This window comes from Theobroma umbraticum, unplaced genomic scaffold, assembly GCF_002168275.2.
Source record: "Theobroma umbraticum cultivar Fairchild unplaced genomic scaffold, ASM216827v3 scaffold_95.0, whole genome shotgun sequence".
Classification (NCBI taxonomy): domain Eukaryota; kingdom Viridiplantae; phylum Streptophyta; class Magnoliopsida; order Malvales; family Malvaceae; genus Theobroma; species Theobroma umbraticum.
Genome location: NW_018397257.1, coordinates 11,650,611 through 11,666,344, shown reverse-complemented (window position 1 = coordinate 11,666,344; position 15,734 = coordinate 11,650,611). Strand labels below are relative to the sequence as shown.

Below are 15,734 nucleotides of genomic sequence, written 5' to 3'. Positions count from 1 at the left end.
CGAGTAACAAGCAAGCGTGAAAACTTATACCTGCGTCCATGGTGGAGAAATACCAGTGGTAGATTTCTCTGAGACATTCAAATTAAACTCATTGTTTGTCACTGAAGGTCTAAGGCAGGTCATTCTCAACCGCATCAGGTGGACATATATTCCTCTAAGGTGTGTCCAAAACTCCAAAGGAGAGTGGGAATGAAATAAATGAGAAATTAAATAGTCGTCCCCGGATATGGTTGCTCTTAGGCCCACGGCAAGGAAATTCATGTCCTGCCAGGTTCTCCGGACCTGCTATACTCTTGACAGCTACACCTATGTACACTAGATTTTAATCTATCTGAAATCTTACTCTCAACCCTTTCAAAACAACTATTACTTTCCATATGTTTTGTGTTTCATTTGGTCAAAGAAAGTGTTCTTTTTCGCCCCACATCTCCCCCCAACCCCTCCCCTTCAGGGATTCTCCAGCCTCCTGGCTTTTGTAGCTAGGAAGTCCACGCATGCAAAAGCTAATTGAAGCTAAGCTTCTCAGGAATATCAATCAATTCGGATTGGTTTCATTTCTTTCAAAAGATCAGATTTAGAAATTTATCATAGTTGAAATTGCAAACGGCTGCTGCAGCTTCCACGGGGCTGTGATGTATGAAAGTCGATCTGCGATCCCACCAATCCATGCATGAATCTAGTGCGTCACGACATTTCCAGCACACATTCAGAATTTGACCCAATAACATAAGGATTACTTTAAAATAAGTGAAAAGGATAAACATTGGATCAAATTAGATTATTTAATTGAGCTTTGTGTCCACAATGAAGCATATTTATATTTGAAATATACTTTTCTATACAAGGTGATGAAGAAATAGAGTGATTTGAACTCCCCAAAACTGTAGAGAGGTGGTGGGTGTTTCTGTTGAAGCAAATTGCCCACCTTGTTGTGATGATTATAATATTATCAAAGGGTAATAATATCATGAGGATGACAAACAGATGATTTGGTTCCGTTGTTCCCATACAGTTAGACACACCCTGTAACCTAAAGTTAGATCAAAGCTGAAAAGAATTCATCCCAACCTTACACTTGGCCTGGTAATGGCCAACCGCATGATCTTATATTGCATCTCAACAGAGAAGGGATAGCTACCTTACATAAAAGGATTCGAATTTTTAGAAGTCAACTTCACCATCATAATCTTTTCCTAATTGAAATTTTTTTATTAAACCCCCATTTATTAATTCTATTAATTTATATATTAGAATTATCAATAGCAATCACATTTCCTTTTGTTACAGAGATAATGATGAACATGAAGAAAAAAAATTGAAAATGAAGACTGTGGAAAAGAAAGCGACGAGACCGTGACCTGAACCAAGTCGGAAAGGTGTCAACATCCACAAAAACAACGAACAAAAAACAGCCTGCAAAAAATTTGAAGTCAAAGCATGAAACCCTAGCTAGCTAGCTACTTCTGCACACCATGAAGGTAATCGGAGACCGGCTTCCTGGAGAAGACTAGAGTGTATCAGAGTTTTGGGTTGACCAGCAACTGGAAATAAAGCATCTGAATCTGTGTTGCCTGTAGAAAGCTTGGTGGCAAATGAACGAGTCATCAAAGCAAATTGAGAGGGTAGTAGGATATGAATTGATGCAGCAGTGGCGAATTACAGGAGATCGCTACTTCTATAATTTCACTACAAACAGAGAAGAACATAGTAATTAAATTAGTAAATGTAATGCATATTCGGATATTCACCTCTGAAACCAAGTTCCAAAAATTCTTAGTAGAGTGAAATGAGAGAAGGGGATAGGAAAAAGAGACAGTAAAGAGAGATTGAATGGAAGAGAAGATTGAATGAAAGAAAGGTGAGAAAGATCCATATACTACAAAATCAATCTCAATAGCATGGAAAAAACCAAAGGCAAGAGAACCATTAATTATAGACAATCTTGCCAAAAATTGTCTTTGGGAATAAGGCAAAAGATCATTTGGAAACACTTGATTTTGACTTTATGAAAGACGTCATGGTGTAACCTAAAAAGAATACATAGCAGTATGGTACCAAATCTCCAGATGCTGATAAAATGAACAAGAACCAGTTCCTTGGATAAAACAAAATCCGTCTGAGAGATTCTAAGAGAGATGAGGATAGGTTAGAACGAAATCCAAGATCTACCCTCTTCCTTTGTCCTCTTTTTTTCTTTTTTTTGACTTATCATCATCAGCTTTGTACTTTGCAGAGGATTCCAGAGATCAATTATCCTTACTTGTATTTTGTTCAACTCTCTTTCCAGGTTTCCCTTGGATGAGTCAAGATTTCATCAATCCCATAGAGCAAAGGAACCGCTGCACAAGGAAGCTTAGCAACGCAAACTGTAAGCATGAAAGATCAGCTACTTACATACAGTAGTACTTACGATTTGCTACTCAAAATCAAAGACAAGAATCATCAGAACTTACTCAAGAACCCTTGGCTTTCTGCTAAAAAGAAAGAGATGTACCCTAAAAAGAATAAACTTATGGAAGAAATCTTATATACATACCGAAAATTAGCAGAAAAATACCACCCATGTATCATTCCTTGAAGGCTGAAACCGCACCCCAGATGCACATAGCAGGAAGAACCCATGAAACTCAGGATAGATAGCGCCAGCTGATGAACATTTAAAACACAACCTCGTCGAGGTGGCGCTATCCCTCCTGAGCTTTACAGATTCTCCCATACTTTTCCATGGGAAAATCAAAACCCTGTAAAGAATAAAGGCCCTCTTCAACACGTCTTAAGAGCTGAGATAAGCTGTGAAAGCTAGGCTCTGAAACACATCTCAGACCTCACATGGTGAGCGAGGAAAGAAGTGGGGTTGGCAGTATTTATAATTAAGAGGAGAGGACGTGGAGAGCATGAAATTCACAATCAATCACAGAGACCAAGTAAAATTTTATGGAGGGACGGTTTCCTTCGCCCTTTTTAGTTGCCATTTGATAAGAATTGCATATAAATTTATAATTATTTTTATCTTAATAATGCATTAATTTTTCTTAGTTTATACGCTGCCGACTACGTTATGCATTACAGCTTTAGCAACCATAGGATTATCCATGACCAAATAAAATTAAAAAGAAGAAAAACCGCGATTTTCTCCACTTGATGGAGCTTTGCCGGGGGGCAAACCCTAATTTATCAAATTATTTAATAGAGCAAAGTTACCATGAGGGAAGTCTCAAGGGCAGTCCCCGTACGGACTCCTAAGTTTTATCTTAATATTCTATTAGATTATCATAATATCTTCCTTAATTAAGCATCTCTATGATATAATATGTAGCATAATAATCAAAGTATGTTCAAACCCGATAAACGAATCAGGGTAAAGTTCTTATATGAAAAAGCCTGTACTCAACTTGGAAATGCCATAGATGATGGATTGATAGGTTGAATCCATATATAGCAAAGATCAAGAATATATATATATATATCTTAATATAAATTATAGTTGAGTAATTGATTATACAAATCAAAAAATGGCCAATTAAGAAATAACTTTTATGTATAAACCTAAGTGTAATTAGTAAATTCTTAACCCAAAGTTCTAGATATCTCTTTGATTACAATTGTTTGTCACTTGGAATAGCATTACATTGAAATATTAGTATCAATTATTTGATATTAAATAGAAGCAGGGTGTACTCCGTTTTAGTGCAAACAGTTGTTAGAAAAAGCTGAGGAAAGTGATTACTTTTGAGATTTAATTAAACATTGGTGGGTCAATCATCATTGCCCCCAAAGGTGAACGGACTGCCCTTCACCCGCCCAACATATCACTTTGTGAGTTTAACAATTTTGGGAAATCCCCCTCACCAATTCTTCAACAAAACCATCATTACTTGAGAATCCACCCCCTAATTTTGCCGTCGGCAAATGTGAATTTAATCTTGATATCAACTCGAGTTTTTCTTCTTTATCAACCTTTCTCTGTCAATCTGACATGTCGAGAATGTTCTCAACTGTGTAACGTCTTCAGGTTCATGATAACATGCATTTGAATTTAAGCTAATCATGTTCCAGAATTCACCTCCTGGTAAAGCTCTCGTATATCTATGAACACATGTTGCACGTAAACCAACAGATTAAAGCATTAGATTCTATATTTGGAGTGATTGCCTTCTTAAACAGAAATTAATCAAGTTGTATGGTAATTAACTAGAGAATGGAAAATGTGCCTTGGGACCTGGTCATTCCAAGCCTTCTTTCACTGACTCAGAGGGAGGGGGGGCATGCCTCGGCACTTGCACCATGCATACTTGAACAATCAACTTTTTTCTAGACTTGTTTCGATAGATTAGATTTTTCTAGCTTATAGTTTAGACTTTTAGATCCTATACTCCTATGAGCAGGAAGAGGCCAGAGCCCCCTCTTATTTTATTTTCTCTCTTTTTGTGTGTGTGCTTTCTTTTATTCAGTACAGTGCAGCAGAGAAGGTGACAGAGTCTCAGGTCCCCAGGTTCAGGCTTCAGGTCCAGCTCTCCAGACTACAGACTCTCTCAATATCTCCATTTCTCCAACTTCGAGGAGGGCCGGGGGGGGGCCTTTGGCGCTTTCTTTCTTTTTCCATCTCTGGATTTCATTAAAAATTTTGGGACACTACATTAAAGGACATTAATGCCCCCTCCCACCACCGTAGCTTCTGACTCCCTCAAGCAGCACATCAATTCCCCCCTTTGTTGTTAATCTTTTTTCTTATGTGCTTCGATTTCTCCATTGGGAAAAACCAAAATCTGGTTAATTTGGTCATATTTCTTGCTTTTATTCCTTTTCTTAGACTTCTTCTCCGGCCTTTCCTCAGTCTGACTCTGACGAAAAAGGTGAAATCTACCTTTGATCCTTTTTGGCCTGTTGTGGACATCATGGGTCCTACCTGCTTTTATATGTTAATACTAAATATTAATGTCATAGCTGTCATTGCTCAATGCTTACATAATTTGACAAAGTTTCCCTTTTTTTAATATTTTTGAAAAATGTTTAGTCAAAATTGTATGCCGTTGTTTTGAAATGCTTAAATAGGAAGGAGATTGTCCAAACCACATAACCATATCATTTTGTTTTAAATAACATTTGTTTTTCTTAAGGAGGCTAAAAGATGAAAGTGGGATTTCCATACTAAGATTGATTGAAATCGAAATGGTGACACAAACTCCTTATTCTCAATAGAAAATTGTAATTCCCCATATATGACGATGGTTGTGAAGCATCCAATCATAATAATAAAAATAATTCGTTTTGACAATTGGGATAAAAAAAGATGGTACAGTTCGTCTGGGTCTTTTGTTTTGTCAATTTATTACAAGGAGAAAGCCAAGAGTGAGTGGTGGTAGCTAGGCAGAGGAGGGGGGAGTGTACGTGTAGGCGAGGCAGCACAAGCCCAATGGGCATTTATCCACCAAGTTCAGGAGGTAACAGAGGGCCCAGCATTGAGGCATTAAGCTTAGCCTGCCGGCAGCAGGAGGACACCCTTTTTTTTTTATTTGTGTCACATCACCTTATTCATTAGCCTCATTTACACGTGGAGCCCGAGGCTTCCCCTCCCTCCCCTCGGCCCTCTCTTCCCTAAACATCTTCTAGTGGGGCCCTGGCCCGACAGTCTCCTCACATTTGCTCTCCCACTTGTCCGAATTCTAGCAAATGCGACCAACGCCAGAGCCGGATCAGGCGCCCTGGGCCCCTGACCCCAGCCTGGTTTTCATGGTGCTAGTGTGGCGATTGGCTAGTTGTTGCACCATGCATATTACATCTTACCTCCATCCCCATCCCACCCTACACGAACCTTTGTTAGTTCTAAGCATTTCATGAGTTCATCTCCTTGGTGGAGAGTGCTCCGAATCTAATCCAAAATTTTCCGATAATCATAATTAAAGCAAGACTTTTGTTGAATACAAAGGATGTTGTCCTCGATCCAATGTGTCAACAAAGATACTGTGGCTGTTATCATTATAAGAAAGCATTTGTTCTATTTATGATAAATGAATTTATCTTTATTTAAACAGTTAAATTGGATATTTGATCAGAAAGAACATCTAGTAATGTTTTGCCGAAGCTGATATTTTAGCGGATAATTTCAATGTTAATCGATGCCGTAAACAAGCTTTGCCTGCATGCCATCATTTGACCATGAAGAACAGAAAGCTGATACTGCATTATTTTGAAGACTCAAAACTCTTACAGAAGCTTACCTTCCAGCAGCAGACAAGTAAAAGAGGAAACATGAAATTGAACAGAAAGGGTAAAATCCCACATTCAACAAGGCAAGAACAACTTTATGAAAGTCATTTTTCATCACTGACCACCTCCCACTGGATACCTAGGCTTCATAGTTGATGCTTGTGTACGTTCTGATCTGAAACACAGACAAGTTTTTGCTGTAAATATTTTAGAGGTACAATTGACAAGTGTGATCAGAAAGATGAAACGCTGGTAGGGGACTCAAATAATCACAGGTCGGTCTCGCCTAGCTCTCGAGTCTAGATTTGACAGCACTGGCAGCAAGCATCTTTCAAGGCTTTCCATTTCTCTTCAAGCACATGCACCCTAGCTCTCTTTCATTTCAACTTCACGTCAATGTTGGAGCCTACATCCCGAGCCTCCATGTGCTACACCACCACCAAAGGGTTTCCTTTTCTTCTTATAACACAAGCATGGGTTCTAGTCCGACTCTTGTTTTTGTCATGGAATGGGGAACCAGACATAACCTTGTGGCTCCTGATCAGGAAATGGCAAAAAAAGATTGTGAACTTTGAGGCTCCTTTACTCTTAATTTCTTCATACAATTTTGAATCAAAACCTGCCAAATAAATTGAGCATTTTAAAAAGCATTCAATATTTATATTATATTTTTTTTCTAAATTTAATATAAAATATATCAAAATCAAAATTCTGTCAAATTTAAAATAAAAGTTGTATCTATTTAGTTAAACCGATGATAAAATTATATACAAGCATTGATCAATGATAGATCAATATCAAGAATAAATGTTAATGATATTACAACAATATATGTAAGGCTTTGATATAGTAAAAACTCGATTGTGACTTGTGTATAGTCTTACAAAATTTCTTGCTAGAGTATACATTTTCTATCTATAATATAATAAATTATTCATTTAAAGATTTTTTTTATTTTGTAAAAAAGGGCTTTAATTATTTATAGCTTTCACACACAATAATGATTGCTACAAAGAACAAAGAGAGAAATATAACAATAGATCAAAGCGCATATCAGTAGAATCTCCTTTAGAATAAGTTGAGACCCTACAAATAGAATTTGTATATCTTGCAACATTGATTTGATACAAAGGATCTTGGACTTTTATCTAATGCTGATTTGATGCTAAAACAATTTGAGATAAGATAACTTGCACCAATTTCTTCATTTGTTTTTTCATTTTGGAGCCAACCAAAGAGGATGCAGACATAGGGTTGGTGGTTAGTCATAAATGGCTGACCCCAAAGTTTGAAAGTTGTTTGGGTGGAAGGCGTGTGGTTTCTATCATTTCCCATTTGGAAGATGATGCCTTTGGTAGATAATGGGATCCTGGAATTGATGTTGGTGATGAACTGGTGGGCAGCCAAGAGCCCAATTTTGGAAGGGCTTGTAGTCTGAAAGCTCGGCCGATGGAGACGAAAAAAGCCCGTCCAGTTCATCCAGGTGGGTTTGTCGTAAGGTTGTAACCCAGGGATTTCCTAGGTAGGCTTCCGTCGGGCTAATTGGGTTGGTTTGAGTTCTGAGGAAAATTTTGATTGGCGTCAAGACTTACTCGATTTATGTTATTTGTTGAGTTTTGAGTTTATTAGAATTTTAAATTTTATTTGATTAAGAATTTTATTATATATATCATATTAAGTAATTGTGTAATTTTAAAATTCTTATTCCATGTTGAGTTCTAATCTCATTCTAATTTAACTTTTATATTATAAAATGTATCTTTAACTTTAGAAAAGATAGTAGTACTCTAAAAGAAAACTTCTTGTAATTTTGTCTTTTACTTGAATTAGAGCTAAGGTGGGTTGGGAGCCTATTGTGCAAGGTATCCTAAGTTGGTAATAAAGAAAGTCGAGATAGATGCAGACGAAAGGTATTCTTGAGCTTGTTCCTAAGCGCTAATGTCACGGTGACAAGGAGTTCTTGGTCTTGTTCCTAGGCGCCAATGTCATGAAACAGCAAACGGTATCGTTTACATTTTTAGTTGCGGTCATTTCGTGACCAAGTGTCTCTTGCTTCGGTCGCTACAATTAGACAAAATAAAGGAAGTTCCGAACAAGCTCCAATCTTCATCCACAGCCAGAAAAATATCAAGGCAAGCAAAACAGAGCAGAGATAAAACCAAATACGTGGCTGAGAATGTTTCTTCAGTTTGACAACTCTTGAAGCACAGAAAACAAAAGCCTTCTTCTTGTCAAATAAAACAGAGAAAGATAAAAGCAGGGCAATGGTTTCACTATGCTTGAATTCATTGCCACTGCCACCTTCTTCACAACCCAAAAAGCTTACTGGAACTTCTTTGTCATCCTCTTCTTTCAGTAATGGTAGTGTAGGAACGGCCCTGAAGCCCATTGTTGTCAGTGGAAATCCTCCCACTTTTGTTTCTGCTCCTGGTCGTCGTATAGTTGCAGGTTTCTTTTTTTTTTTTTTTTTTTTTTTTTTTTTTTCTTGTTACAGCTCCATGTAACTTAAAGTTGAATTTCATGCTCAAGTTTTCTGGTTTGTTATAGCTCTTGATTCTTGAATGTTGATTTCTGTAGCTTTGGGAAATCTTTGTTGGGTGGTAGAAGGACTTGGGACTTAAACCAGTCACTATCAGTTGGCATTGAATCAGATCATAGGAAAATTAGAACCGTTTTATCTTGATCACTGTTATTGCTTAAATGCCTGCTTTCGAGTCTTGAATTAAGGCTTTTGCACTCCTCAGTCCAGGACTTTGCATAAAATTTGCTTTCGAGTCTCGAACATGTAAAAACTCTGGATGCTTGTTTGAGATGTATGCTCAATATTTCAAAGTATTTGCACAATCTGTTGTTGATTAACTGATACAAAGGTAGAATGTGTTGATTAACTGATAATACAAATACAGAATGAATATTCAAAGTCGTAAAAGGACTTTGTTTGATTGGTGGACAATGTCTTGGGGAACTTTTTGCTCATTAGTATTGTTTATTCTGTTCATCACTTCTGAAGTAATGTATATCTTTATTTGTCTCATGAGTAGTTGGCGATCTACATGGAGACCTTGACCAAGCAAGAAGTGCACTTGAGATGGCTGGCGTCTTGAGTTCTGATGGTGAAGACTTATGGACGGGAGGAGATTCGGTATGCTTCTTCTTCTTCTTTTGTTGATAACATCTTGAAGAAGTTCTGCAGTGACTCCAGAATTCATATTCTCTATTTCCTACTTTGAAAGAATTGTGCTAAGTTTGCAGTTCTATTGTTATCGATTTCTTATTATCACAGTGGCTGCTAGACCTATACCAAATTTAACATTATCGTTTATGTAGATAAGCTTATCCATGTATAGAATTGTTTCTCTAATCTGAATTCCATCTGATTCTTATGTTACTGTTTGAGAAAGTAGGTATTGGTTCAGCTTGGAGATGTACTTGATCGAGGTGATGATGAAATAGCCATCTTATCGTTGTTGCGATCATTAGACATACAAGCGAAGGCTAAAGGTGGAGCTGTTTTCCAGGTTTGTGGTGCTAAAAGTAGAACAGATTGGGTGTATCTTATTTTTGAAGTTCAAGTTGCTGCATTTTTAAATCCAGTTTGCATATGAAGCATGCCTAATTCTTTACACGTGCAACATCTTTCTGACTACTTAAGATGAGTCATGGTTCTAGCAAAACCTACTGGATTCCTTTTCAAGATTTCCTTGACTTACACTTTAATAGCTCTTATTGGAAGGATTACTTCTGAAACTTTGAGGTCTACTTTCTGCAATTTTCACCAGAATAGAATGCTGATAGTCATCTTCTTGATGCAGGTCAATGGAAATCATGAGACTATGAATGTGGAAGGGGATTTTAGATATGTAGAATCTGGGGCTTTTGATGAGTGTGCTGATTTCCTTGAATACTTGAATGACTATCAATATGACTGGGAGGGAGCATTAGCCAACTGGTGTAGCATGTCTAGAACGTGGACAGATGAACAGAAAATGTCTAGAAACAATTTGGGGCCATGGAATCTGGTAAAGGTACTAAAATTCTTAGTGCTCTCAGTTTACTGAGCTAATATGTTTCTTCTTGTTCTTAGAAAAGTTCACTGATCATAAATATGAAGGCATTTCCTATTTCATCTATGCTTCTTACTTGTTAGTTACTTGTATAATCTTCAGAATATAGGGTAATTAGACACTTTCTATGTCCTCTCCTTTCATGAAAAAGCCTTTCTGATGAAGATGTCAAATTATTAGGACAGAGACAAAAAGGTGTGATTGCCAGATCAGTTCTGTTTAGACCGGGTGGTCCACTTGCGTGTGAGTTGGCACGACATGCTGTAGTTCTGAAGGTTAATGACTGGATCTTCTGTCATGGTGGCCTCCTTCCTCACCATGGTAAAAGCATTTTTGCATGAATCAGTTTAGTAAGATCATTATCATTTGTCAAATAATATGTAAGAAGTCTTTTTCTTTTATCATTTTGTTTGAAATGTCTGATAGGAATCTTGGTACTTCCACAGTTTCATATGGCATAGAGAGGATGAATATGGAAGTATCTAAGTGGATGAGAGGTCTGATTGACAAGGATAGCAGTCCTCACATGCCCTTCATAGCCACCAAAGGCTATGATAGCGTTGTTTGGAACCGCCTATACTCTAGGGATATTTCAGACTCGGAGGATTGTCGGATTAACCAGGCAAGTGTACTAACGAAAATGTTCTATTCTTATGTGCCTTCAAGAACTAAAATTATTTGTTCATTAGCAGATAAATGCTATTCTTGAAGAGACACTGCAAGCAGTAGGAGCTAAGGCAATGGTGGTAGGACACACACCTCAATACTCAGGAGCAAATTGGTATGCAAACTTTCTTGAAACAATCTTTAAAACCAGTCGGGATCCAGTCTTTATATGCAACAGATTCATCCTTTCTATACATAGTTATTAACATTTAGCCTTGACTGCAGTGCGTACAATTGCAGCATCTGGCGCATTGATGTGGGAATGTCCAGTGGAGTTCTTAATTCAAGACCAGAGGTGAACTAAACATATAACAGTATCTTATACTGTCTCAAAAATGTAGAGCTGAAGTCCAAGGAATCAAACCCCGACACCATCCCTCACCCTCTCCATAAATTGACAAAAGAAAAAGAAAAATGATTGTTAATGAAGCAATGCAGGCCACTCTTCTAGAGTCTAAATTTCTCAACGTCACCCAAGCGCCCCGTTTTTATTCTTTGATTGCACACTGCTTGAGATTGCATATGCAGTGTGAATTTATTGTCTCATTGGAACTGCATTTATCTTCGAATGCCAGTTGAGAGAGAATTTTATGTTTTGACATCTGCTAACCAGGTTCTAGAAATAAGAGATGATAAAGCAAGGGTAATAAGGAGCAGAAGGGACACGTTGAGTGAGCTTCAGATTGTCAACTACGTATAGATACAGAATGCAAATGACCAGGTATGATTACTCCCCTTCTTGTTTCTATGATCACATGAGGTTTCAGATGCATTAGTCAAGAGTGCTTACATGAGCTTTTTTCGTATAATTCAAGCTTGACCAAAACACTGCAACTAATAAACCATGAAATCAGACTTGGGAATGCCACAGATTTCTCTTTATGTTTTACTTTCGATCCCTGCAACCCAAGTTCTTTAAGAAACTTGAAATTTAGAACATTTCTCTGCAAATTTCCATTAATCTGAGGCAATATTGGTAGCATTTATATTCAGAATGGCCATTCAACAATAATTTCCTGCAGGAAAAATATGCAGACTAGGTTGCACAGGCTGAAAATTATGATTTTCATGATGAAAAAACACTTGTTTCATGTATGTTTCTTTCTGTGTTTACAGGATGTATATGAAGTAAATCTTTTTCCAACTGCAGTTTGATTTATAGCTTCCTGGAATCATCATCCATCTACCCGCCAGCATGGTTTGCCTGTAAGAAGCATGTTCAACAACAAAGAATCGAAGGCAATTTTTTTGTAAATCAACAGACAGGGGGAAAGATGCCAAGTACTCTTCGTCTTTATCATGCTGAGAAGCTGAAGTTGATTCCGGAACCTGACTTACTTCATGTCCAAACAATTCCTTCAAGTCTAAAGTTTTTGTAAAAATATATATAGATATATTGGAGAGTATTATTTGATTATTCTTAATTTTATAGTAATTTACTCAAGTGTTTTTAGAAATAAATTTACCTTCCAATAGCAGTAATTTGTTTATGAAAAACGCTAGTAGACAGTAAAGAATTTTTTATAAAGGGTTTAAATTTAATTCATTGTGCATTGGATATATATATATATATATATATATATATATTTTTTTTCGTCCCATTTTCTTTATCTATATGCCTTAAACTATGGAGTTTTTACTTTTTTTATTTAAAGAATTTTAAAAATTTAAATATAAATATATTAAAAGCAACATTTTTATCTTAATTTCTGTACAAATTAGAGACAAAAATAATACGAAATAAATCTAGTAAAATTAGCATATTATATCTATCTATTTATTATTTTTATTACTATAAATAAATAGAAGGACCTTTTTCTTTTTGTAAGTAATTTTGTCAGTGAAGGTAGATGGCCGGTTTCGTTGGTTTTGTAGCCAATCTCCAACGTCAACGTCTGCCTTTGTAATCTCCGCTATATATATATATATATATATATATATATATTGGAACAACGATCCCCTATGCACACTCTGCTTCACCTGCGCCTTGCTTCTTCCACCAATTCCCACTACTCTCTCTTCGCAATGTCTGCTGCCTCTCTCGCTCTCCCTTCTTCTCTTTCTTCGCTCCGCTCCAATGGAGCTGCTCCACCTCGATGCTTCTGCCTTCACAATCCCTCTCGATCTAGGGTTTTCATGAGCGTTTCCGTCGGATCTCAAGCTGTCGTCGATGATGCCTTGTTCGCTGATTACAAGCCCACCTCCGCTTTCCTCTTTCCCGGCCAGGTTAGTTCTTTGCTTAATGAATTCTGGAGAATTTTAAGCTCTGGGAAATGAAAATCTGTTCTTTTCCGAGGTCAAATGTTACTAATTTGAAAGGTTTTCCTTTAATCTGCCATGGTTTTCTTTGTTAATTTCGAAATGTGAAATGAAAACTTTCAGGGCGCACAAGCAGTTGGAATGGGAAAAGAGGCGCAGAGTGTGCCTGCTGCTGCAGAATTGTACAAGAAGGCAAATGATATATTAGGGTAATGCTCCCAAAAATCTTTTCTTTCTCTTTTTTGGTGAAAAAAAGAATCTTCTTTTGATTCACTTTGTTTTGGATTAAGGTCCCCATTGACTATCGTTTAACACAGAATTCGTATTTTGCTATCGCCTGTAATTAACTACGTTTGAGCTGCTTGCAGTTTTGATCTTCTGGATGTTTGCATCAATGGTCCTAAGGAAAAGTTAGATTCGACTGTCATAAGTCAGGTACCTTGCATTGCTTATTTCCTTTCGTTTAATGATTTTGTCTTGCCAGTGATCTATTGTCATTTATCCCATTGTGAAGAACTAATAAGTTGGCGTGTGATTTTGCAGCCTGCTATTTATGTCACAAGTCTAGCTGCTGTGGAGCTGCTTCGAGCTCGTGATGGAGGCCAGCAGATTATTGACTCTGTTGATGTGACATGCGGCCTCAGCTTGGGAGAATATACCGCACTAGCATTTGCCGGGGCCTTTAGGTGAGCCATTTAGATGCCAATTATTGAACTAGTGACTTATTTGAACTTATGCAAATTACTTTACAGTCTGTTTTTCTATACCTTAATGACTTATTAAATCATCCAGAGGCTGCATTCCCATATTTAAGGCATACAGAAATTACCATTGTCCTTCTTCAATGTGTCTACTACTGTTTGAGTTATTATGTTATGTGAAACTAGAAAAACAATGTGCCTGCTAATATTCCTTATTCTTCTTTGAATTTGATTTCATGTATAAAGCTTTGAGGAGGGACTGAAGCTGGTCAAACTAAGAGGAGAAGCAATGCAGGTAACAATCAATTTCTGTCTGATAGTGTCTTCTAGTGTAGATGATTTCATGATTCCTGTTGATAATGATTGTTCTTTTCTGCTTTTAGGAAGCTGCTGATGCTGCTAAAAGTGCTATGGTCAGTGTCATAGGACTTGATTCTGAGAAGGTTCAGCAGTTATGTGATGCTGCCAACCAAGAAGTTGATGAAGCCGATAAAGTTCAGATTGCAAATTATTTGTGTCCTGTAAGATTCTTTCATTCCTGTGTCATTGATCAATTGAGTCTTGCTTGGGTTTTATGCTTATTAGGAGACCTGTTATGTGCTGACTTGGCCACTGAAAATGCGCTTACTTTGGCAGGGAAATTATGCGGTATCTGGGGGTGTCAAAGGAGTGGAAGCAGTTGAAGCTAAAGCAAAGTCATTCAAGGCTCGGATGACGGTAATTTTTTTTTTTTTCATTCTACCTAAAAATGTGATCTTTCTCCCTTTGCCTTGATTGATAGTAAATCATTTAGCTTCACAAAAATGGGTTAATGTGGCAATCTAGCTATATCCTGACTGCTAGTGATAACATATTTTTCCCCTTTCACAGGTTCGTTTAGCTGTTGCTGGTGCTTTTCACACTAGTTTCATGGATCCTGCAGTCTCAAGACTGGAAGCTGCATTGGCAGCAACCCAGGTCAGAACCCCAAGAATACCTGTTATATCGAATGTTGATGCTCAGCCACATGCAGATTCTGAGACAATAAAGAAGATACTAGCACGTCAGGTAAGCTACTTAATCTTGGTTCTTGCCACCATGGTCAAAGAATAGCAATTAAACCTTATGGTTGAAATTGCAGGTGACATCTCCTGTTCAATGGGAAACAACAGTGAAAACTTTGCTGACCAAAGGGCTGAAGAAGAGCTATGAGTTGGGGCCTGGAAAGGTAAAAATCTTATTGACTGCTTAGATCCAAGCTGCTGCTTATTCTTCTTCTTTCTCTCGCACTCTCTCTTTCTCTCCCTCATTCATGGTCTCTGTTTCTCATGAGTTTGGGACATGTATCAGGTTATAGCTGGCATTGTGAAGAGAATGGATAAAGGTGCCGAGATTGAGAACATTGGTGCTTGAGGAGTCAGTAGATGTAACTATCTGAGTTATTCCATACAGCCATGTCAAAAAACGGTGTACCATTTTGTGCGGAGGGCAGAGTTTACGCATTCAATCCAAGCCAAGGAAAATATAGTTGCAGTTTTGCGCAGTTAGCTATGACCAGATTGAGGACTGTCTAGCCATATTCCGAGACTTCTTTTTTGTGTTTTCTGATTTCAGATTTCAGGAAACAAATGAGCAAGTTAATTAGGCAGGAAGAAATAGCTAAGAACACTCGCTTAATTTCATCATCGTCAATTCTTTTAAGCTGCGGTGGCAACAGTCTACTAAGTTAATTTCCTATGGCATATCTTGTGTTATAAGAACTCAAACTAGTTTGTTTCCTGAGTTCCACTGTTGGACAATGTCATTGATGCTTTTCTAAGTTTGTTCAATAACAGTAGCGTTCCCCAGATCCATCATT

The 15,734-nt window shown here is 37.4% G+C and overlaps 2 protein-coding genes across 4 annotated transcripts; both read left to right on the top strand.

Annotated features, from left to right (window-relative positions):
* The first annotated feature begins 8,326 nt into the window (after positions 1 to 8,326).
* On the top strand, positions 8,327 to 12,477 carry SLP1 (Calcineurin-like metallo-phosphoesterase superfamily protein). 3 transcript variants are annotated; one of them, XM_021423017.2, is made up of 10 exons: positions 8,327 to 8,655; positions 9,249 to 9,349; positions 9,612 to 9,725; positions 10,020 to 10,226; positions 10,457 to 10,592; positions 10,718 to 10,893; positions 10,964 to 11,052; positions 11,163 to 11,232; positions 11,551 to 11,658; positions 12,054 to 12,477. In XM_021423017.2, the coding sequence occupies exons 1-9, from the start codon at positions 8,472 to 8,474 to the stop codon at positions 11,635 to 11,637; spliced, it is 1,164 nt and encodes a 387-aa protein (XP_021278692.1). In that variant the 5' UTR covers positions 8,327 to 8,471; the 3' UTR covers positions 11,638 to 11,658; positions 12,054 to 12,477. The 3 variants fall into 3 exon arrangements, with proteins under 3 accessions (XP_021278692.1, XP_021278691.1, XP_021278690.1); XM_021423016.2 differs by having other exon boundaries at positions 8,331 to 8,655; positions 10,020 to 10,232; positions 12,088 to 12,477; XM_021423015.2 differs by having other exon boundaries at positions 8,333 to 8,655; positions 10,020 to 10,232.
* A 390-nt stretch (positions 12,478 to 12,867) lies between these two features.
* Positions 12,868 to 15,695, top strand: EMB3147 (Acyl-carrier-protein S-malonyltransferase). The gene is made up of 10 exons (XM_021422782.2): positions 12,868 to 13,163; positions 13,320 to 13,405; positions 13,565 to 13,631; positions 13,740 to 13,882; positions 14,144 to 14,192; positions 14,281 to 14,418; positions 14,534 to 14,614; positions 14,768 to 14,944; positions 15,018 to 15,104; positions 15,227 to 15,695. The coding sequence occupies exons 1-10, from the start codon at positions 12,900 to 12,902 to the stop codon at positions 15,287 to 15,289; spliced, it is 1,155 nt and encodes a 384-aa protein (XP_021278457.1). The 5' UTR covers positions 12,868 to 12,899; the 3' UTR covers positions 15,290 to 15,695.
* Positions 15,696 to 15,734: the final 39 nt, after the last annotated feature.

Bases quoted from the DNA above. Each gene is read 5' to 3' on its own strand.
- SLP1 (XM_021423016.2), top strand. From the start codon at position 8,472: ATGGTTTCACTATGCTTGAATTCATTGCCACTGCCACCTTCTTCACAA. The intron at 10,233-10,456 runs GTACTAAAATTC...TTATTAGGACAG, and splicing joins GGCCATGGAATCTGGTAAAG to AGACAAAAAGGTGTGATTGC. The intron at 11,053-11,162 runs GTATGCAAACTT...CCTTGACTGCAG, and splicing joins CAATACTCAGGAGCAAATTG to TGCGTACAATTGCAGCATCT.
- EMB3147 (XM_021422782.2), top strand. From the start codon at position 12,900: ATGCACACTCTGCTTCACCTGCGCCTTGCTTCTTCCACCAATTCCCAC. The intron at 13,883-14,143 runs GTGAGCCATTTA...TCATGTATAAAG, and splicing joins GCATTTGCCGGGGCCTTTAG to CTTTGAGGAGGGACTGAAGC. The intron at 14,193-14,280 runs GTAACAATCAAT...TTCTGCTTTTAG, and splicing joins TAAGAGGAGAAGCAATGCAG to GAAGCTGCTGATGCTGCTAA.